Source organism: Schistocerca americana, chromosome 9 (genome assembly GCF_021461395.2).
Source record: "Schistocerca americana isolate TAMUIC-IGC-003095 chromosome 9, iqSchAmer2.1, whole genome shotgun sequence".
Lineage (NCBI taxonomy): Eukaryota > Metazoa > Arthropoda > Insecta > Orthoptera > Acrididae > Schistocerca > Schistocerca americana.
In genome coordinates this window covers 183,486,512-183,508,746 of record NC_060127.1, presented here as the reverse complement: position 1 = coordinate 183,508,746, position 22,235 = coordinate 183,486,512, and the positions used below count along the sequence as shown (strand labels likewise).

The 22,235-nt window shown below is 46.0% G+C and overlaps 1 protein-coding gene across 1 annotated transcript in view; it reads left to right on the top strand.

Moving 5' to 3' along the window:
- The first annotated feature begins 888 nt into the window (after nucleotides 1-888).
- Nucleotides 889-22,235, top strand: part of LOC124550802 (apoptosis-stimulating of p53 protein 2-like) — a 700,925-nt gene continuing 679,578 nt past the window's right edge. The window contains exon 1 of the mRNA XM_047125528.1: nucleotides 889-1,039. Coding sequence (XP_046981484.1) covers nucleotides 889-1,039 — 151 coding nt within the window. The remainder of the gene's footprint in view (nucleotides 1,040-22,235) is intronic.

The window sequence follows — 22,235 nt, the reverse complement described above, 5'->3', positions numbered from 1 at the left end:
ACCAATTTACAGCCAAATCGGTCCAGCCGTTCTTGGGTTATAAATAGTCTAACTAACACGACTTTCTTTTTTATATATAGGTTATTGGCTGACATCTTCTGCGATAACGCAGGTGCTCCTCTCCCCTGATATCAGAAAGATCTCAATGTGTTCGGCTTGTGTTGACGCCTACAGCTTTCACGTCAGTTCTAAGGAAGAAACATCAATCACAACCGTAGAATGGATAAAGATAGGCTAAAACATAAGACAACACTGTTTTTCTATTGCAATTCCCTATCTGCTTGGCCGGCCGGGGTGGCCGAGCGGTTCTAGGCGCTACAGTCTGGAACCGCGCGACCGCTACGGTCGCAGGTTCGAATCCTGCCTCGGGCATGGATGTGTGTGATGTCCTTAGGTTAGTTAGGTTTAAGCAGTTCTGAGTCTAGGGGACTGATGATCTCAGATGTTCAGTCCCTTAGTGCTCAGCCATTTGAACCTATCTGCTTGACATGTCACATGACCTTCCTTCTATTACAAAAGTACGAGTTGCATCCAGTACGGCGCCTTCCAAAGTGACCTCCATGTTGGTAACATCGCTTCACAGTTTTCCCTCCCCCCTGCTTTAAAATTCTCCGCATCCACCAGATTTGTAAGAACGGCCCCACACATATGGACCACCCTGTACTTCAGCAATCAACCGGCTGGTTGACCTGCATACCGCCCAGGCAACTGTTGCTACTGTAGTGTCACTGCTTCTGGGTGTGACCTCCAAAGATTTACCACAACACACAAGCCGCCAAGCGCAGACTCTTCTATCGTGGCAGATGGAATAGTAATCAAAGTGAATTCCTTGAAGCAGCACACTGTGTTGAGTGGGCAGAGAATGAGAGGGTGACACGTGTGTTGCAGATGATCGCACGTGTGTGGGGCGGCGCGGGGGCGGATGCCGAGTGGACGGACGTGCCGGTGACGCCCCTGACCACGTGCCGGGACCTGGTGGACTGCTGCCGGGACCCCGGGGACGAGCCCTGCACGCTGGTCGAGGTGTCGATGGGACACGGTGAGTAGCCCCACTTGCTGAACACTCTGTAGGTTGTGGTATGGAAGGGACTTGTTGACGTGTTGCTGGAATAGGCCCAGTTGGTGAAAACTCCCTTTGTTGTTTAAAAAAGACTGCTAAAAGTGTCACTAGGACACAGAGGGATCCTCTTCTGCTGAGATCTGGTCTGAGGTACAGAGTGACTGTGTCCAGGTGTCACTGGGACATGGTGAGTTTCCCTACTTGCTAAACATTCTGTAAGTTGAGGTATGGGATAGGCTGACTGATGTCCCACTGAGAGACAGTGAGTAGCCCTTCCTGCTGATCACTCAGTAGGCTGAGGTTCAGAAAGGTCTGGTAGAAGTGTCACTAGTAGCCCCAAGTGGTGAACACTCTGTAGGTTGTGGTATGGAAGGGACTTGTTGACATGTTGCTGGAACATAATGGATAGGCCCAATTTGTGAAAACTCGCTTTGTTTAAAACAGACTGGTAAACATGTTACTAGGACACAGAGAGAAGCCTCTTCTTGACTGAAGTACAGAAGAGACTGAACCAAGTGTCACTGGGATATGGTGAGTTTCCCCACATGCCACATCTACAGCTACGTGATCACTCTGCTATTCACAATAAAGAGCCTGGCAGAGGATTCAGTGAACCACCTTCAAGCTGTCTCTCTACCGTTCCACTCTCGAACGCCACGCGAAAAAAAAAGCACTTAAATTTTTCTGTGCGAGCCCTGATTTCTCTTATTTTATCGTCGTGATGATCATTTCTCCCTATGTAGGAGGGTGCCAACAGATTGTTTTCGCAATCGGAGGAGAAAACTGGTGACTGAAATTTCATGAGAAGATCCCGTCGCAACGAAAAGCGCCTTTGTTTTAATTATTGCAACTCCAATTCACGTATCATGTCTGTGACACTGTCTCCCCTATTTCGCGATAATATAAAAGGAGCTGCCCTTATTTGTACATTGGTACCGAGATGAGGCACCACCTGCCGTTGGCTGCACCGTGTACTCTTCATGGCGTTCGGAAGCACCCTTTCCACATAAGGAGTGATTCCCCCCAGAATGCGCACGGAGTGCACACTGGCTTCCTTCCCCTCCTTGGCAGCCACGTTCCTAAACACTCTGTAAGTTCAGATACGGGAAAGGCTGACTGATGTCCCACAGAGAGTCATGAGTAGCCCCTCCTCCTGCTGATCACTCAGTAGGCTGAGGTACAGAAGGGTCTGACAGAAGTGTCACTGATAGCCCCAAGTGGTGAACACTCCTTAGGTTAAGGTACAGTAAGGGCTGTTTCACGTATCGGTGGGATACAGCAAGTAGCCCCACCTGCTGAGCACTCAGTAGGATAAGGTACAGAAAGGGGTAGTAGAGACGTCATTAGGACAGACTGAGTAGCACCACCTGCTGAGCACTTTGTAAAATGAAGTACAGAAAGGGCTGTTAGCTTACTGAACACTACTTGGGTTGAGGTACAGTAGGAGCTGGTTGAGACATGAATAGGACACACTGAACTGTCCCACTAGCTGAGTATTCAACAGGGTGAGATACAGAAAGGGCTGGTAGAGATGTTGCTAGGAAACATCGAACAGTCCTACCTGCTGAGCAGCCAAGTAAAGAAAGGGCTGACTGATGTATCACTGGAAGGTGGTAAGTACCCCCATCTGCTGAGCCCTAGATAGAATGAGATACAGAAAGGACTGGACGAGTTGTCACTGAGACATGATGAATAGCCCCATCTGCTGAAACCTTGATAGATTTAGATATAAAAAGATCTGGCCCATTTTTCATCGTCGCAGAGAGGTGGAAGTCTATGGGTTCTAAATCAGAACTGTACGATGGATGTGGCAGAAGGGGCCAACTAAAATTTGGTACTGCTTTCCATGACCACACAACTGTTTTCGGGCTGGTATCATCGTGTTGCAAGTGAAATTTAGTCCTTTTCTGGAATGACTCTAGAAATTCGGTTTGTCAGCGTCATCAGTGTCGCCTTATAAGCGTTCTTAGTTGCTGTAGACTCCAGGAAATCCAAAGGACTGGCAAGGCTGTGCACATCACTTCACCAACAGAATGGCTGTGTTTTGAACTTCTTCTTTGTTGGAGAATTCCCATGTTACCATTCCTTGTACCATCCTTTGGATTCTGGCCCGTAGAGGTGACAGCACATCTCCAGCACTACAGTCAGCCTCGTATCGATCCAGCAGATACTGAAATAATTGCATTTGACGATGATTTTGGTCTGATGTAAGCCTTTGCAGGGTCCATCTCTCACAATCTCCGGGATGCCCAAGACTGCGTAACATCTTGCTTAAGACATCACAGCCCACTTTAGCTGTGCACACAATTCCTAGGTCGTAATGCACCGATCTTCATAAATGAGTTGATGCAGAAGCTGTCCATTGTGAGGGATAGCAGCTGATCAGCGTCGACTGGTGCGTAGTTTGTTTTAATAGCCTTTCCACCTGTTTGAGGTGCGGAACTCTCTGCCTCACATTACTAATGTGTACTGCATCGTCTCCACCCACCTTTATCAACAGTAGACGGATTGGCGCAATCCCTCCATCAGAGAAGATTGGAATGACACAACTCATTTTATGCACGCATCGACGTCAGTCATCGTTGTAGAACGCTGCTGCTGTTATTTGTCAGAAAGAAAGAGAACAACAGGGCATTAGCGATCAGATTAAAAATTAGTATTACACCAACATCATTGGCTCGGTTCTCAAAATAATGAAGCAGATATTAGCTTCGCAATACATGGGCATCTGAATAAGATGCTTTAGGCTAGAAACTACTTACGATAAAATAAATGAAGAACAGAAGTTTTTATGCAAAAGATTCATTTTCTGACGTCTTCGACCCCACCGGGGACACATTGAAAGTTATCTGTTCCGATTTGTTATAGAGAGTGAAAGTGAATCTGAAACTGTATGTTGTTGTTGTTGTGGTCTTCAGTCCTGAGACTGGTTTGATGCAGCTCTCCATGCTACTCTATCCTGAGCACGCTTCTTCATCTCCCAGTACCTACTGCAACCTACATCCTTCTGAATCTGCTTAGTGTATTCATCTCTTGGTCTCCCGCTACAATTTTTACCCTCCACGCTGCCCTCCAATACTAAATTGGTGATCCCTTGACGCCTCAGAACATGTCCTACCAAACGATCCCTTCTTCTGGTCAAGTTGTGCCACAAACTTCTCTTCTCCCCAATCCAATTCAATACTTCCTCATTAGTTATGTGATCTACCCATCTAATCTTCAGCATTCTTCTGTAGTACCACATTTCGAAAGCTTCTATTCTCTTCTTGTCCAAACTATTTACCGTCCAGGTTTCACTTCCATACATGGCTACACTCCATACAAATACTTTCAGAAATGACTTCCTGACACTTAAATCTATACTCGATGTTAACAAATTTCTCTTCTTCAGAAACGCTTTCCTTGCCATTGCCAGTCTACATTTTATATCCTCTCTACTTCGACCATCATCGGTTATTTTGCTCCCCAAATAGCAAAACTCCTTTACTACTTTAAGTGTCTCATTTCCTAATCTAATTCCCTCAACATCACCCGACTTAATTCCACTACATTCCATTATCCTCGTTTTGCTTTTGTTGATGTTCATCTTATATCCTCCCTTCAAGACACCATCCGTTCAACTGCTCTTCCAAGTCCTTTGCTGTCTCTGACAGAATTACAATGTCATCGGCGAACCTCAAAGTTTTTATTTCTTCTCCATGGATTTTAATACCTACTCCGAATTTTTCTTTTGTTTCCTTTACTGCTTGCTCAATATACAGATTGAATAACATCGGGGAGAGGCTACAACCCTGTGTTACTCCCTTCCCAACCACTGCTTCCCTTTCATGTCCCTCGACTCTTATAACTGCCATCTGGTTTCTGTACAAATTGTAAATAGCCTTTCGCTCGCTGTATTTTACCCCTGCCAGCTTTAGAATTTGAAAGAGAGTATTCCAGTCAACATTGTCAAAAGCTTTCTCTATGTCTACAAATGCTAGAAACGTAGGTTTGCCTTTCCTTAATCTTTCTTCTAAGCTAAGTCGTAAGGTCAGTATTGCCTCACGTGTTCCAGTATTTCTACGGAATCCAAACTGATCTTCCCCGAGGTTAGCTTCTACTAGTTTTTCCATTCGTCTGCAAAGAATTCGTGTTAGTATTTTGCAGCTGTGGCTTGTTAAACTGATTGTTCGGCAATTTTCACATCTGTCAACACCTGCTTTCTTTGGGATTGGAATTATTATATTCTTTTTGAAGTCTGAGGGTATTTCGCCTGTTTCATACATCTTGCTCACCAGATGGTAGTTTTGTCAGGACTGGCTCTCCCAAGGCCGTCAGTAGTTCCAATGGAATGTTGTCTACTCCGGGGGCCTTGTTTCGAGTCAGGTCTTTCAGTGCTCTGTCAAACTCTTCACGCAGTATCGTATCTCCCATTTCATCTTCATCTACATCCTCCTTTCATTTCCATAATATTGTCCTCAAGTACATCGCCCTTGTATAGACCCTCTATATACTTCTTCCACCTTTCTGCTTTCCCTTCTTTGCTTAGAACTGGGTTTCCATCTGAGCTCTTGATGTTCATACAAGTGGTTCTCTTATCTCCAAAGGTCTCTTTAATTTTCCTGTAGGCAGTATCTATCTTACCCCTAGTGAGATAAGCCTCTACATCCTTACATTTGTCCTCTAGCCATGCCTGCTTAGCCATTTTGCACTTCCTGTCGATCTCATTTTTGAGACGTTTGTATTGCTTTTTGCCTGCTTCATTTACTGCATTTTTATATTTTCTCCTTTCATCAATTAAATTCAATATTTCTTCTGTTACCCAAGGATTTCTACCAGCCCTCGTCTTTTTACCTACTTGATCCTCTGCTGCCTTCACTACTTCATCCCTCAGAGCTACCCATTCTTCTTCTACTGTATTTCTTTCCCCCATTCCTGTCAATTCTTCCCTTATGCTCTCCCTGAAACTCTGTACAACCCCTGGTTTAGTCAGTTTATCCAGGTCCCATCTCCTTAAATTCCCACCTTTTTGCAGTTTCTTCAGTTTCACTCTGCAGTTCACTACCAAAAGATTGTGGTCAGAGTCCACATCTGCCCCTGGAAACGTCTTACAATTTAAAACCTGGTTCCTAAATCACTGTCGTACCATTATATAATCTATCTGATACCTTTTAGTATCTCCAGGGTTCTTCCATGTATACAACTTGTGCTCTGTGCAAAATTCTATCAGCCGGCTTCCTCTTTCATTTCTTACTCCCAATCCATATTCACCTACTACGTTTCCTTCTCTCCCTTTTCCTACACTCGAATTCCAGTCACCCATGACTATTAAATTTTCGTCTCCCTTCCCTATCTGAATAATTTCTTTTATTTCATCATACATTTCTTCAATTTCTTCGTCATCTGCAGAGCTAGTTGGCATATAAACTTGTACTACTGTAGTAGGTATGGGCTTCGTATCTATCTTGGCCACAATAATGCGTTCACTATGCTGTTTGTAGTAGCTTACCCGCATTCCTATTCTCCTATTCATTATTAAACCTACTCCTGCATTACCCCTATTTGACTTTGTGTTTATAACCCTGTAGTCACCTGACCAGAAGTCTTGTTCCTCCTGCCACCGAACTTCACTAATTCCCACTATATCTAACTTTAACCTATCCATTTCCCTTTTTAAATTTTGTAACCTACCTGCCCGATTAAGGGATCTGACATTCCACGCTCCGATCCGTAGAACACCAGTCTTCATTCTCCTGATAACGACATCCTCTTGAGTAGTCCCCGCCCGGAGATCCGAATAGGGGACTATTTTACTTCCGGAATATTTTACCCAAGAGGACGCCATCATCATTAATCATACAGTAAAGCTGCTTGCCCTCGGGAAAAATTACGGCCGTAGTTTCCCCTTGCTTTCAGCCGTTCGCAGTACCAGCACAGCAAGGTCGATTTGGTTATTATTATAAGGCCAGATCAGTCAATCATCCAGACTGTTGCCCCTGCAACTACTGAAAAGGCTGCTGCCCCTCTTCAGGAACCACACGTTTGTCTGGCCTCTCAACAGATACCCCTCCGTTGCGGTTGTACCTGCGGTACGGCTATCTGTATCGCTGAGGCACGCAAGCCTCCCCACCAACGGCAAGGTCTATGGTTTATGGGGGGGGGGGGGGGGGGGGGGGGACTGTATGTAGGTTAACACTAAATATTGGAGACATAGTTCAACTGCGAGAATGCATAGATAAATGTAACTGCGAGATTCTTCAGAAAATAATGCCCTGTCTGTAACTTATTGTAATCATAAAATCTGACTATGAAATCTGACAAAAGAAAAGTGATTACTTTGAAAGTAAAGGTGCTCCCTGTCAAATTTAATTAAAGAAAGAATCTGTTGACATCACAGAGTGCAAAACTACTCTCGTAGCTACAGCGCGTCGCGATAACAGAACTGCAAAAATCTGACAACAGAGATACGCAGAGGTTCAATGCATACTGTGAAAACATTGCTATTGTCATCGGTTCATGATTTTTTGATAATGGTTTTTAAATAATTTAAAGTTAATTAATTCTTAGGATGTGGACAGTGACTCTGGTTTAAATTAACTCACTTCCAATCTCATTTCCTTATATTCAGTAACATTTAATGAAACTTCAAAAACACTTAAGCTTTCTCTGAAATCACTTAACAATAATCCAAGACTTACAAAAATTGAACTTACAAAATTGAACTTCACATATATAATCTTTCTTTGAATAAAATTCCAGAACCTAATTCTTAAATCCACTTCGCTCTCAACGATCGATAAACCCTAACAAAAAAGAACTGAAACGCAAAAAGATTCCTGATCTGGATGTCTGACGAACCAAGAATACTGCATTATCAAACCTCTGACGCAAATAAAACAAATTTAATCATTACCTGTAATTCATTCTTCACAAATATTTCGTACCAATGTAAAAATCAATTCTTTTTCTCTCCGGAATTAGACTCCTACCTCAAAAGTCTCCGTTGTTTGTTCGTTGCTGCTACTAAACCAAAACTGGACTGTTCACTTATAACTCCAAGGCTCAACTGACTGTCTCCTCTCCTCTCCTCCGCTCGCGATCAAAATATAAACCTGGCGCGCGTCTTCGCAGAGCAAAGATCACATCCGACTCATCTCTGTGCGGCCTAGCAACTTTGTCGAGGCTGCGCGCGCATATCTGAGCAATCCAGACTACGAGCGCGGTTTCAGACATCCAAAACAAGAAAAATTCCTACAAAAATTAACGCTCACACCTTTCAACATCACAGACAACTGCGCTGTTTGTCAGGGTTGGGTAGCATTTATCTCATGCTAGGTGAGGAGAACCCTACGTCATAGTGACGTAACGCTACGTCAACGTAAATAACCTAAATCGACTACATGAATACGTGTATCGATCTTTGCAGTTGTACCACATAGCGGTTGCACCGATAACGAGGAAGCTAAATGTAAATATTTGAACAGCTCTCGGGTATCCGACCGGGTAGCGTCGTAATATCTTCACAATATTTCGGCAGACGTACACGCTGCCATCTTCAGGTGGTTCCTGACGAATGCTGTGCTGTTCCTCTCGGCGCCCCTCCACCGTTCCTCTCCTGGTGTACTCGGTGCGGCCGGGGCGACGGCACTGGAGGTGGTGGGGGAAGCGGCGCCTGGGTCTGAACTGGGGTCTGCAGTCTCCCTGCTGCCACCCTCGGGGGCGGTCCTCGATCTCTGGGACCGCATCTTTCTCTCCAGGCTGACTGCAGGGTTCCAAGCCTGACTAAGTTGAAGGCCGCTGTCTCTATTAATTAGATCGTCCTGTATTCGGATTTCGATGGCATCTTTAGTAAGGTAGTCCCAGAAGTAGGAGGACTGACAGAGTATTTTTGTTTTTTGATAGTCCACAGTATGGCCAATCTTTATACAATGGTCAGCCACGGATGATTTAGTGGCCTGGCGTAATTCGGTATGGCGCTTGTGTTCGCGGCACCTCTCTTCCACAGCGCGGACAGTCTGCTCAATGTACGATTTTCCGCCAACTCCAGTAACAGCCGCGCCGGCCGCACTGATGACACCAGGAGAGGAACGGTGGAGGGGGTAGCGGCTAGTATATATAGGGCACCGAGAGGAACAGCACAGCATTCGCCAGGAACCACCTGAAGACGGCAGCGTGTACGTCTGCCGAAATATTGTGGAGATATTACGACGCTACCTGGTCGGATACCCGAGAGCTGTTCACATTGGAAATGCGCCGGGAAAACTTCAGACCGCATAAATGTAAACAGACGTGTACAAACGAGGTGACAGCAGTTGTATGGTATGCTTGTTCCACTTGAATTACTTATTAAGCTGTAATCGCAACAATTTTGGATGATATTGTGTGTTTCTTGATATAATGAATGTCTGAACGAAGGAACCATAACGATATCGTAAGTCAAAAATAGAGTTTAGTCATTTTTTTAAAACATCCAATTAATTGTGCATAAATCATATGGATAGAAACGTGAAATAGAGAGAAATTAAAGTGTTTCGTATTTTATAAAAGCCAATGGATTTTACATAATTCTTCTGGGCAGAAACGTTAAACTGAGAAATTAATGTGGTTCCAAAGATAATTCCGAATGTTGCTGGCATTTTAATTTTGCTTTCATGTTGTCGATCAACACAGAAACTTTTGCTCTTCAGAAATAAATTATTGCTGATGATTATAATGTACTGACCTGTTATAATACATGTCATTATTTTTCTTTATACGTTGTATACTGTGAAAAAACAATGACTTGTAAGTCACATTTAACAGCATTTTAAGCAACTGAAAGAGGTGAGTGCTGTCGCCATTTTCCACTGCTTTTTGTATGACCCTTAGGCAATATCGTAATAGCTATAGTAATCATGCCAAAAACCCTCAAAATTTGCACCATGTCTATTGAGAGAATAAACACAGTATTCCACCCTCGCATATGAAATATCACTTAGTGCTGCTAAAACTGTGGGCTGTTGAGGTTATTTTGTCAAGTAGCTCACCCATTGTGACAGTCAGTGTTCAACATCATTTGGCACTACAAGGAAACTTACTTTTTTATTGTTGATACTGCTTAAATATTAAAATGTGAGTAACAATTATAGACGAAATATTATATTTTTGCACTGCGTATAAAAAATAATGACATGTCTTATAATCAAGTTACAATAAACATCATAATCAGCAGCAATAATTTATTTCTGAAGAGCAAAATTTACTGAGTTGATATGCAACATGCCGGCCGCGGTGGCCGTGCGGTTCTAGGCGCTTCAGTCCAGAACCCCGCGACTGCTACGGTCGCAGGTTCGAATCCTGCCTCGGGCATGGATGTGTGTGATGTCCTTAGGTTAGTTAGGTTTAGGTAGTTCTAAGTTCTGGGGGACTGATGACCTCAGATGTTAAGTCCCATAGTACTCAGAGCCATCTGCAACATGAGGCAAAATTAAAATTCCAGCAACATTCGGAACTATCTTTGGAACGGAACCACATTAATTTCTCGGTTTAACGTTCCTGTCTACAAGAATTATGTACAATCCATTGGCTTTAATCAAAATAAGAAACATTTCAATTTCTCCCTATTTCACGTTTCTATCCACATGATTTATGCACAATTAGTCGGATTTTCTTTTAAAAAATGACTACTTGCTTTTTTTTTACTTTCGTTGTGGTTATGGTTCCTTCGTTCAGATATTTGTTGTGTTCATGAAACACACAATAACATTCTAAATTCTTAGGATTCCAGATTAATAACTAATTCAACTGGGCTGAATATACCACACAACTGCTGTAACTTCGTTTCTACACATGTATTTACATTTAGCTTTCACGTTACCGTACAACCTCTGTGGTGCAACTGCAAAGATCGATATCCGTACCCATGAAGTCGATTTAGGTTTATTTACGTCAGGATGACGTACCGTTACGTCAATATGACGTAGGGTTCTCCTGACCTAGCGCGAGATGAATGCTACCCGTCAAGGTAGCTCCAGCAACGTCGATGCGATAGGCAATTGTCTGCCACGAAACATAAACTGTTTGCAAAGACGTAATTAGGAGGCGCTGCTCATTCATGATCTCGCGCCAGCTGAAACATCGATTAACGCCACTGCCACTTTATGTCAAAACGGCTGTAGGGAATAAAAGGAAGATGCAGGCTTGAAATTAAAATTCAGGGGGAAATTATGTCAATGATGAGGTTCAGTGATGACACCTTGTATCCTCAGTAAAAATGAGAAAGAACCCCTGTTAAAACGAATGAGTAGTGTAACGAGAACTCACTATGAATTGAGACTAAACCGAAGAAAAATTAAAGTGATGGAGCGGCGGAAATGGTATTAGTAATAAACTTAACATTAAAATTTGTGACCACATAGTAGATGAAGTGAATAAATTCTGTTACCTTAGCCTGGAAGCAAACTGGCACTAACTATAATAAGCAGGTGGCACAAAGGAAGAGGGCATTCTTGGACAAGACGGGTTTGCTAGAATCAGACGTAGGCCTTAATAACAGGAAGAAATTTCTAACAATGGGCTTTTAGAGCAGAGGATTGTACGTTAGTGAGTTATGAATTTTGGGAAACCCGGAAAGGAACAGAATCGAAGCGTCTGCTACGTGTTGCTAGAGAAGGATGTTGAAACCTGGATGCACTGATAGTTAAAGAATGAGGAGGTTGTCCGCAGAATCGGCGAAGAAAGGAACATACGGAAAACAACGACAAGAAAAGTGACAGCGCCATAGGAGATGTGTTCCTGAGGCAACGTACAGGAAGGTGTGCAGTATTCAGCAGCTTTATCAATAGACGTCCAGCAGAACTGAAAAAAAAAAGAGTAGCAATGCCCATGTCTTCGTATCTAATTTGAATGGTTTCCTTGTGAAACAATCGTTCTATTCTGTACAGAAGTTGCCCACAGTAACTTCTTCTTCTTCTTCTTTCCGTTTTGGGCCATATTAATTCGGATGTGCTACTTTCCTTGTGGCCTTTATCCTCGTCCAATTTTCTTTCCTTCTCATACTTCGCAATCTTCTTCGTAATGGTAATTTTGCACTGGGACTAATTCTGTAATGGAAACCTGTGACAGCCTGAATCTTTTATTTGAAAATTACGCTGATCCTTTTTTATTTTACTTCTTGGATCCAGCGTACTTGGGTTCTCTTTTTCACATGAAACTACATTATCTAGTGCGCCAACCTCCCCTGGTCCATTAGAAGAATGTGTGCGAAGAAAGTGCTACTTCTTCTCCAGACTATGCCCGAGATTCGCATTATCTGGATCTACAGTTCTTAGTATTAAGAAAACAGTCTTAATCGCATGTTTTAAATATTTAGTGCCGACCGATTTCGGCCCATCGCAGGGGCCATCTTCAGGGCGAACATACCGCTCGTCGACTGCTGGTGGGGTCACGTCTACCAAGGTGTGGCAGGAGACTGTCAGATGGCCGCTGCGATGGGCTGAAATAAAAAATGCTATTAAGACTGTTTTCTTAATACTAAGTTAATTAATATTTATCTCTGTTTCTCAATAACCATGCTGCCCAAGCATCTACAGTTTTTAGTTCGCTCGTATTCTACTCTGCCCTTCTAGGGCCCAATATCCTCCTGAGAAATCTTTGTTCCACAAGTTATTCTGCTAAGGAATCTTGCTCTTGTGAGATTCTGCAGCAAATGAGGTTTCAGGGCGAATCACTGTCTGATAATGTCTCGGTTGCGACGTGACCGGTCGGACATCAGAGAGTTCTATAAGCTAGAAATACGACGGAAAAACGTCAGATCGTATAGAAAAGCCCGTGTCCACAAATCAGCACGGATTTATAAAGAATCGCTGGTGCACTTTCCTCACGACGGTCAGGCACAAACGAAATTTTTTGAAGAGGCTGGTGCTGTCTGTGTGTCAATAATAAATTGGGTCAGTTTAGCTGTCAGGGACTTTAATTTACCGCTATGCCGTGGAGGGAATATGATGGCCGAAATGCATATAAATTTGTAACGCACAGTCAACCCGCTAAATCAGTTTCTGTTGATACTGTAAGAGATTGGACAAACATTCAAAAAAAAAAAGTGGCGCTGAGAATACTGTGTTTCAAACTAATCAAAATGGCTCAAAAGGCTCTGAGCACTATCGGACTTAACTTCTGAGGTCATCAGACCCCTAGAACTTAGAACTACTTAAACCTAACTAACCTAAGGACATCACACACATCCATGCCCGAGGCAGGATTCCAACCTGCGACCGTAGCGGTCGCGCGGTTCCAGACTGAAGCGCCTCGAACCTCTTTTTTATAATTTTTTTATTTTTTCTGCTAGTTTATTTTATTCATCTATTTTTAATTTTTTTAAATTATTTTTTTTAACAGTAAGGAACTGAAAAGTAGAAAGTGCACTCGTTGCGTCGAGTTGGGGACGCACATAACTAAAAACATGCTAACAGTTGTAGAAAAAGGCATAAAGAAAGAGAGCAAAGCACGGGGCGAAGGAAACCATGAAACAAAACTGAAGGGTGGAATCCATACCACCATTAACCAGTGCTACATCTTGCACCGGATGGGAAAACTAAAACTGCGAAGACCTTTTCGCACCGGGGACAAAAAGAGGAAATGGGGCAAATACTGCTACAGAGTGTGAGGGTTCACAACGAAACTCTCCATCTGCTGGATCATCCAGGTATGACTTCTCGTAATGACCAAGGTAGATCCCACGTTGTACCGTGTAGTGTTCTATCATCGTCTTGTAATTTTAGCTTTTCTCACCCGTGATGTTCCAGCTACGTGGAGGGTCGTGGAACGCACTCCACAAATAATTGGAAAAATATTGTCGATACTTTGGGTTACGGAGGATCTTGCAATGTCGTTCCTGCAAATAGTTCCAAAAGTCTAAAGTGTCCTTAGCGCCGTCTTGAAACAAATAATGCACTGCATGTCCACGAAGCCACGTCATTGCATTAGTTTTAGTGGGTGGGTAATACGTCTCATCCGGAAAGAAGATAGTCTTGGGGTCGATATGATTCGGCGTTACTCGAAGGAAGTACGCTGACATTTGCCTCACTAAGTGCCACACTGCCGCAGACTCGCCACAGCTAAGACGGTGTTCATCGTTGTCTTGAACGCCACAGCTCGTGCACGTGGGTGAGTCTACAATGTGGATCGCATGTAGCCTGGATCTGGTCACCTGCTTACCGTTGGCAGTGATGTACCACATCGCTGTGACGTCAGTGTCCAGTGTTACGTGGTGAATTGTCCTCCACACTGCTCGCCAGTTGACGTTCGGGTGCTTCCTCTCCACGACGTTATCGGGTCGTCCGCGTTGCAGGACCCTATAAACCGTCTTTGCCGTCGCCAGGTGAGTCGCTGGTAAGGCAAGTCGAACGTAACTGAGTTCGAGGTAAAAGACACCGATGTAGAAGAGCGAGGAGGGGACGTGGTGTATCGGCACAGGCGGCAACAGAGAGGGCGGTGCTAGTTCTTCTATTAACAAACTGGTCAGACTGTCCGGACGGCGGTGCCATAGTTTGACTAACGCGCTCACAAATAGGGCGACCGCTCTGTCATGAACGTGATAAAGGCCAAGCCCTCCCCGATCCGGGGGAAGGGTGAGAGTCTCATATTTGATCTTGAAAAGCATTCCTGAACTCACGGAGGACCCAAAAGCCGCAAGTATACGGCGAGCTAACATCACCGGTACAGGTAATATCTGGGCGATGTGCGGAATACGTGACGCTAAATGTGTGTTGACATACTGGGTCCTTTGGACGATGTCCAGGGCTCGTAGGCAGTTTTGGCAATGCCAGTACGAACATTTCGTAAAAGCCGTCGAAAGTTGTGAGCAGCGGTCTGTCGTATATTGTCTGTGAAATCAATGCCGAGACATTTCAAACTATCTCTGAGCCGTAAGGGGGTGACACTGCTCTCAGACAATCCGACCCCGATGTTCATCGCCACCGATTTTGCGACGTTGATACGACTACCAGTGGCCATGCCATATTTCGCTATCCAATTTAGTGCGCTATCGCAGTCGTCACCGTTGCGGATGACTATCACCAGGTCGTCAGCGTACTCTTTACATCGGAAGTGCGGCCTCGTAACGTCATACCCGCTAGTCGTTGGCGCAGGCCGCAGAGGAGTGGTTCCGTGGCCACAACGTAAAGTGGACAGAGGGCAGCCTTGGCCTATCGATCGAGAAATGGTGAGGGGCTGCGTAGGTCGGCCGTTGACGATCACCTTGGACGTCGCGCCACGGTGTAGTCGCATGACGACAGTGTCGAATGGCTGTGGGTACCGCATATGTTGGAGGACCGCTTTCAAATAGTCGTGGTCCACTCGGTCGAAAACTTGACTAAAATCGATTGCCGCCAGTGCACCCTTCAGACGACATGCCCTCGCCAGTGAGATCAAGTCACGGTATTCACTGAGTGCTGTTTGAATATTATTGTCGCCTCCTAATGACGTTTGATCGGGTGAGATAACATTTCGTAGTGTCTGGTGTATCCGCGCCGCCAACAGTCGAGAAAAGATCTCAAAGTCGCAGTTCAATAGCGTCAACGGGCGGTAGTCCTGCAGTAGTGAGCCACCGGACGGTTTGTGAATAGGAATAATCATCCCTTCCACAAGGGCCGCAGGGAGCGGCACTTCCGGGTATAGTAGTTCGCGACAGATGTCCGTCCATCGGGAGGCTAATAAATATTGAATAGTCCGGTAAAATTCCAAGGGGAGGCCATCAGGGCCCGGAGACTTGTTGACAGCTCCTTTTCTAATGGCGTCGATCACTTCTTCTTCTGTAATTTCTTCCATCAAGGTCGCTTCCATTACCGGGGTGACGGTGCCGTAACTCGTCTGAGAGACGTCCTCCAGTGCTGTCGGATCAGGGGTCTGAGCGGAATAGAGCTGGGAATAATGATTGTAGAACGCTGTGTTTATGTCTTGTTGCGTGGTGAGGCGACGACCGTCCTCCGTGTCGATGAAGCGTATCAGCGCTCGTTGGCGTCGTTTACGTTCACGAAGGACGTGGAACATTGACGGGCGTTCGCTAGGTGTCCGATCCTGCGTCCTCGAGCGGATGACTACCCCTTCTAGGTGTCGTCGCACATGAGCGATGATGTGAGCCTTAGCACGGTGGACCGTCGTCGCAGTCGCGCAGTACCCTGAAGTAAAAGTCGAGTGTATGTCTACGCCAAGTAGCGTGGTCGCGACCGTAGGTTATCAACGTTCGCCTCAGTGCCGGTTTGGCGCAGTCCAACCACCAGCGGATCGTTGTGGAATATGCACGGAGGCGATTTTCACACGAATGCCACGTATCCTCAACGGCTTGGCGGCAATCCGGGTACGACAGGTGAGCGATGTTTAATTTCCACGGGCTGCGGGTTCTCCACACTCGTTGCCGCCGGAGGGTGACGGCACAAATGTAAGCTGAGTGGTCCGAGAAGGCTGCAGGCCACAGTTCCGCATCCTGTGTTCCAGCGGCGAGAGAGCGTGGGACATAAATCCGGTCGATACGACTGGAAGAGTGACTCGTGAAGTGCGTGAATCCCGGTCGGTGGCCGTGAAGATGTTCCCAAGTGTCCACCATCTGCAGGTCTCGAATTAGCGTCTCGAGTTCCGGGCACGGATTATGTCGCGGGAGTTGGTCTCTGGGCACCAGTACGCAATTGTAGTCACCTCCAAACACCAGATGGTCGTGGCGGCCTTGGAAGAGCGGGGCGACGTCTTCCGCAAAGAATCGTGAACGTTCGCGACGTTTGTCCTTCCCGGAAGGTGCGTAGATATTCATAAGGCGGACGCCCAGTACTGTGAGTGCCATTCCTCTTGCCCCAGGCAGAAACAGGATATCGTCCGCCACTATCCCTTCCCGAAGAAGTACAGCGACACCGCTGCCTGTAGGGGAAGCTGGAGAGACGCAAGCATCGTAACCGTACATGACTGGGAAGTCGTCGACGTACACTTCCTGGAGAAGGGCTATATCGATGAAAGCAGAGTTCAACATATCCTGAAGCAGGGATAGCTTAGCGCGCGTCAGTATAGTGTTGATGTTTTTAGTTGCAACGCGATAAGTTTGAGGTCTATCCATAGCACCCGTGTTGGCCATCAATACCCTTGTAAGGCTGTCTCGTCACTGTATCTGATGGCGGAAAAGGATCAGCACTGGTGGGGCAAATTTCCCCGCATGTCGTCGGACACGGTGGACAAGGAGTGTTCCTCACAGTCGTCCGCCCAGTCGCCATGAAATACCAACGGCTGTTGGTGGCTGTTAGTGGCTGCTGCGGCACTCGGCGCTGACTCCATCGGCTCTGCTGGCTGGGAATCGGCGGCGGCTGTCTGCTTGTGATACTGCTCTTCTGTGGGGTCGGAGGGGCTGAAGCCGTCACCACGGCGAACTGTTGAGTTTGATGGTACAGCGGCCTCTGTACCGCCGGTACCGTCGTCGGAGTGTCCACAGTCCATGTCAGACGATCGCTGCAAACACTCGTCCGATGGAGCACGCCGCCGTCTCTTGTGTTTTCGCGGGGAACGCTGTTTACGGACGTGTGTTTCATTATCTGAATGTGGGTGGATTTCTTCAGCTGCTCCGGTGTCTGGAAGAAAATCCGCTGTCGGCACAACCCATGGGTCAATGTCCATCCTGGCATCCATGCCTCCTTGCGAGGTCGGTCGGTGATTATCTTCAGGTGGGTGCGCCGTTGTAGAGGCCGGATCCTGTACTGCAGAATCCATCACGGTCTCGCTATCGGGGGCGGCTATCGGACTAATGTGGTCAGTATCGGAAAGAGTTGCTGTCCGTGCAACTTCGGCGTAATTCAGAGGAAGGGTCGTCACCGTAGAAGGAGTCATAGATTCACCTGTCGGGATTTGAGTTAGCCGTCGTCGGAGACAATCCGACCGGACGTGCCCTTCTTGCCCACAACCAGAGCAAGTGCGTGGCTGACCGTCATACATAATGATCGCCCTACATCCGCCGATGACAAGATTCGACGGTACATGTTTGGTCAGTTCAATTCTGATCTGTCGTACCCCGTTAAGAACGGGGTACGTTGTTAAGATGGTCCATTTCTCGGCGATATGGCTGATCACTCTGCCGTAGGGCTGGAAAACCGCGGTGACTACGTCCGGTGATACTTCGAAAGGGAGTTCGAAGGCGCGTATCGTACGGAGGCCAAGCCCCGTGTGATCGATAGAGACTGCCCCAATATGGCCACCAAAATGTTTGAATTTAAGATCGTTCGCATGTGCGCGCACGATTCTGTTGCACACCTCGTCACTTACTAACTTGACGTAAACAACACTGCTCGTGATAGAGAGATGGATACCAATTATGTCTCGCGGTTCAATTTTAACGTCGTCACGTAGAAAACGTCCCACTTCAAAAGCTCGCGGTCGTGCATGATCGGGTTGAAAACTGATCTTGATGGTGGTTTGTCTGTATGAATGTGCCGTATTACGTCGGTAGTGATGGACTCTAAACTAGCGGCAACGCAGTAATAAACAACTACGGGCACTCGCGACCGCGCGGACGGGACGTAAACAAGACGTCCTCGCCGCAGCGCTGCGGAAAGCAGACTGAAACCTCTCGGCCACTCGGGCCAGCTCAAAGTAATCCTTTCTATGTCGGAATCTTGGTGAGTGGATCAGAACCTAAATCAGATGATAACATCCAGGCGAAATATACTAAGATGGTATCTGTTCTTTCGGACATGTCCGAAAGAACAGATACCATCGGTGACCATGCAGCTTGTTAGAATGTTGTGCGGGACAATACGTTGAGAATGTGGGTTTCGCGGGAGGCGTGCCAGAGATAAATCCCTGCAGTCGCGCTATCCTCTGTGTCCTCGGTGGCTCAGATGGACGCTGGCACGGTAGCTCAGCGTGTTCGGTCAGAGGGTTAACAGCCCTCTGTAATAAAAAAACAGAGCTAATCGATCAACAACGAACTTAAACGGATGTCTTACGACGTCCGCCCCGAACAGATGCAACGAACAAAAGTGAACAAAATGAGATTAAAAAAAAAAAGATGGATAGAGCGTCTGCCATGTAAGCAGGAGATCCCGAGTTCGAGTCCCGGTCGGGGCACACATTTTCATCTGTCCCCGTTGTCGTATGTCAACGCCTGTAAGAAGCTAAGGGTGTTCATTTCATTGTAATTTCATCCAGTCAAAAATTAAATACTTTACATGAATGGTTAACAATGCTGTACGTTTGTAAGAGGAGAGGGAAAATAACATTCAGAATAAAGTTTTTGTATTACAGCTGACCTCTGCGTTGGCGTTTTTTTATGCAAATTGGGACCGAATAAGATATCGTGGACGGAGAGAAACAGACAGCGTCCATATTTCTAGATTTCCGGAAATCTTTTGACACGATGCCCTATTGCAGACTGTTGGTTAAGGACCGACGATCCGGTGTGGGTTGCCAGACACGCGAGTGGCTTTTGGTGACTTTTTAAATAACAATACCCAGTACGTGGTCGTCGACGACGAGTGTTCATCACAGACAAGGGTATCGTCAGGAGTGAGTCAAGAAAGTGTGATAGAACCGCTATCATCCTCTACACACATAAATGAGCTGACGGAGAGCGTGAGCAGCAGTTTACGGCTCCTTGCAGATGACGCTTTTGTGTATCGTCATTGAGTGAATGTAGGAATATTTAAGAAGACATAGACAAAACTCCTATTTGGCCTAGCTTGCCGGCCGAAGTGGCCGTGCGGTTAAAGGCGCTGCAGTCTGGAACCGCAAGACCGCTACGGTCGCAGGTTCGAATCCTGCCTCGGGCATGGATGTTTGTGATGTCCTTAGGTTAGTTAGGTTTAACTAGTTCTAAGTTCTAGGGGACTAATGACCTCAGCAGTTGAGTCCCATAGTGCTCAGAGCCATTTGAACCATTTGGCCTAGCTTGCTCCAAATGTTCAAAAATCTGGGTTAATCCGTATGAGCAGCAAAAGAGGGTTATATTGTTCGAATATAGCATTATCAGGGAGCAGCTTGACAGAGTCACTTCCATTAAATAAACACCTAAGAGTTCAGGAACCTGTACAGAAAATTGGAACAGAGATCAACATAAACATCATTTCCGCCCTTTTTATTGCTCATCAAAACCATACATTGCATGTTGTACCACCATACAGCGGGATCTTCAGAGGTGGTGGTACCTCTAATACCCAGCAGCAAGTCTTCTTCCATTGATGCATGTCTGTATTCGTCGTGGCAGACGATCTACAAGTTCATCAAGGCACTGTTGGTTCAGATTGTCCCACTCCTCAACGGCGATTCGGCGTAGATCCCTCAGAGCCGTTGGTGGGTCACGTCGTCCATAACCAGCCCTTTTCAATCTATCCCAGGCATGTTAGACAGGGTTCATGTCTGGAGAACATTCTGGCCACTATAGTCGAGAGATGTCGTCATCCTGAAGGAAATCATTCATAAGATGTGCGCGATGGGGCTGCGAATTGTCGTCCACGCAGACGACTGCCTCGCCAATATGCTGCCGATATGGTTGCACTATCGGTCGGAGGATGGCATTCACGTATCGTACAGACGTTACGGCGCCGGAGTGGCCGTGCGGTTCTAGGCGCTACAGTCTGGAGTCGAGCGACCGCTACGGTCGCAGGTTCGAATCCTGCCTCGGGCATGGATGTGTGTGATGTCCTTAGGTTAGTTAGGTTTAATTATTTCCTAGGCGACTGATGACCTCAGAAATTAAGTCGCATAGTCCTCAGAGCCATTTGAACCATTTTTTTTAATACATACAATAGAATGCTGTTTGTCATTTTTACCTTATATCAATCAACTGTGTTAGTGCTTCCGTACTTCCAACATAAAATTTTCATTAACGCCGTATAGTACTGCTTTAAGGTGGTCTCCTTCAGATAAATACTTAAAAAAATGGGCACTATGGGACTTAACTTCTGAGGTCATCAGTCCCCTAGAACTTAGAACTACTTAAACCCAACTAACCTAAGGACATCACACACATCCATGCCTGAGGCAGGATTCGAACCTGCGACCGTAGCGGTCGCGGGGTTCCAGACTGTAGCGCCTAGAACCGCTCGGCCACCCCGGCCGGCACAAACACTTCGATATGTACAGTGTGTCAGTTTGCACTCTGTAATGTAGGCCAGATTCCTTGTATCCATATTTGACAAAATCAGTTTCGTTTTAGCTAAGAATGTGTCACGGATATTCTGGTAAATTCTCTTCGTTTTTTACGATATTCACTTTATGTATTCTTCCGGTAGTGTGAAGTAACTGGTATGATCGTGCGTATTCAAATACAGAGTTGTGTAAACAGGTAGAACACGGCGCTGCGGTCGGCAACGCCTCTATAAGACAACAAGTGTCTGGCGCATCCGTAAGATCAATTACTGCTGCTACAACGGCATATTATCAAGATTTAAGTGAGTTTGAACGTGGTGTTATAGTCGTCGCACGAGCGATGGGACAGAGTATCTCCGAGGTAGCAGTGAAGTGGGGATTTCCTCGTAAGACCATTTCACGAGTGTACCATGAATATCAGGAATCCGGTAATACATCAAATCTGCGACATCCCTGCGGCTGGAAAAAGACACTGCAAGAACGGAACCAACGACTGAAGAGAATCTTTCAACGTGACAGAAGTGCAACGCTTCCGCAAATTGCTGCAGATTTCAATGCTGGGCGATCAACAAGTGTCAGCGTACGAACCACTCAACGAAACATAATCGATATTTGCTTTTGGAGTCGAAGACCCACTCGTGTAACCTTGATGACAACGACACTAAGCTTTACGCCTCGCCTGGGTCTGTCAACACCGACATTGCACTGTTGATGACTGGAAACATGTTGACTGGTCAGAAGAGTCTCGTCTAAAATTGTATCGAGCGGACGGACGTGTACGGCTACGAATCCATGGACACTGCACGCCAGCAGGGGATTGTTCAAGCTGGTGAAGGCTTTGTAATGGTGTGGGGCGTGAGCAGTTGCAGTAATATGAGACTCCAGATACGTTTAGATATAGCTCTGACAGGTGACACGTACGTAAGCATCCTGTCTGATTACCTGCATCCATTCATGTCCATTGTGTATTCCGACAGACTGGGACAGTTCCAGCAGGACAACGCGTCACCCCACAAGTCCAGAATTGCTCCTGGAAGACTCTTCTGAATTTAAACACTTCCACTGGCGTCCAAATTCCCCAGACGTGAACATTATTGAGCAT